The sequence below is a fragment of the Chaetura pelagica genome, unplaced genomic scaffold, assembly GCF_000747805.2.
Source record: "Chaetura pelagica isolate M959 unplaced genomic scaffold, ChaPel_1.0 scaffold17, whole genome shotgun sequence".
NCBI lineage: Eukaryota > Metazoa > Chordata > Aves > Apodiformes > Apodidae > Chaetura > Chaetura pelagica.
Window position 1 is genome coordinate 11,729,245 of NW_009970726.1, and position 1,350 is coordinate 11,730,594.

Sequence of the window (1,350 nt, forward strand, 5' to 3'; positions counted from 1 at the left end):
CGCGGCCTTCCCCCGGCCGGCAGCTGCTGGAGCTGGAGCACCAGTTCAAGCTCAACAAGTATCTCTCCCGGCCCAAGCGCTTCGAGGTGGCCACGTCGCTGATGCTCACCGAGACGCAGGTGTGTCCCGCGGGCGGGGGGCCCGGGGGAGGGGGATGATGCTGCCATCGGGGAGGCGGAGGATGAGGCCGTGTCTGTGTGTGTTTCCCCCCTCACCCCAGGTGAAGATCTGGTTCCAGAACAGGCGCATGAAGTGGAAGCGCAGCAAGAAGGCGAAGGAGCAGGCGGCTCAGGAGGCCGAGAAGCAGAAAGGGGCAGGCAGGGAGGACAAGGGGGATGAGGACCTGCTGCTCCCTGCCCCGGAGAAGAGCGGCGGAAGGAGGACGCGGGAGCTGCCCGACAGCGAGCCCGAGGATGAAGAAGAGGAGGAGGAAGAGGAAGAGGAGGGGGCAGGCGGGCGAGCGGCGGAAGGAGGACGCGGGAGCTGCCCGACAGCGAGCCCGAGGATGAAGAAGAGGAGGAGGAAGAGGAAGAGGAGGTGGCAGCCGGGCGATGCTGCCCTTACCACTCCTCTGACTGCTCCGAGGCAGACGAGGAGGACACGCAGCCCCGGGGCCGGCACGGAGCCCCGGCGCAGCCCCAGTGAGCCCCCCCGCGGGCCCCGCTCCCTCCAGCTGCGGGCTCTGCCCTTCCCGCCGCTCCTCGTCGGCACCGGCCCCGCTCCCCGCCTTGTTCCAGTTTTTCCTTGCTTGGAGGGGGATGGAGAAGAGAATCCTCCTCATGCCAGGCAGGGAAGGATTTGTGGTGAATACAGTGTTATTATTGACTGAAAATCAGACGAAACTTGAGTCCCCGTCCCCTCCCTCCCTGCCCCCTGGAAGTGCATTCCTTTGGCTGAGTATTGGAAATGTTTTGTTCTTACTATATATCGGGAAAACTGTTTATGTCATGAACGTTAAAACTGCTGGAAATCTCAATACTGTCTTTATTTTTGTATATCGTATTTATAAAAAAAAACCACAAAAAAGAAGTTACCTCTACTTATGCATGCTAAGTTATTCCCCAGCCCCCCCAGCTGCGCGGTGGGGTGGAAAATAAACGGCGTTTTGTACTTGAGCTGTATGAGCGCTCTGTGCGGGGTGGGATGCGTGGGGAGTCCCGGTGCTCTGGGCGACGCCGGAGCGGCCGGGAAGGAGCAGGGAACCGGTTTCTAACCCCAGTTTAATTTGGTGCTCCAGCCCTCGCGCAACATCTGACCTCGGAGTGGGTTTTTATTTGAGAGAAGCGCCTCGGTACAGAGAGGAATCAAGACGTCTAGACCCTGGCCCCCCCGGGTTTTGTGTCCCTGATT

The 1,350-nt window shown here is 60.3% G+C and overlaps 1 protein-coding gene across 1 annotated transcript in view; it reads left to right on the top strand.

Annotated features, from left to right (window-relative positions):
• MNX1 (motor neuron and pancreas homeobox 1) overlaps positions 1 to 829 on the top strand; it is a 2,046-nt gene extending 1,217 nt beyond the window's left edge. The window contains exons 2-3 of the mRNA XM_010007050.1: positions 24 to 119; positions 221 to 829. Coding sequence (XP_010005352.1) covers positions 24 to 119; positions 221 to 829 — 705 coding nt within the window. The remainder of the gene's footprint in view (positions 1 to 23; positions 120 to 220) is intronic.
• Positions 830 to 1,350: the final 521 nt, after the last annotated feature.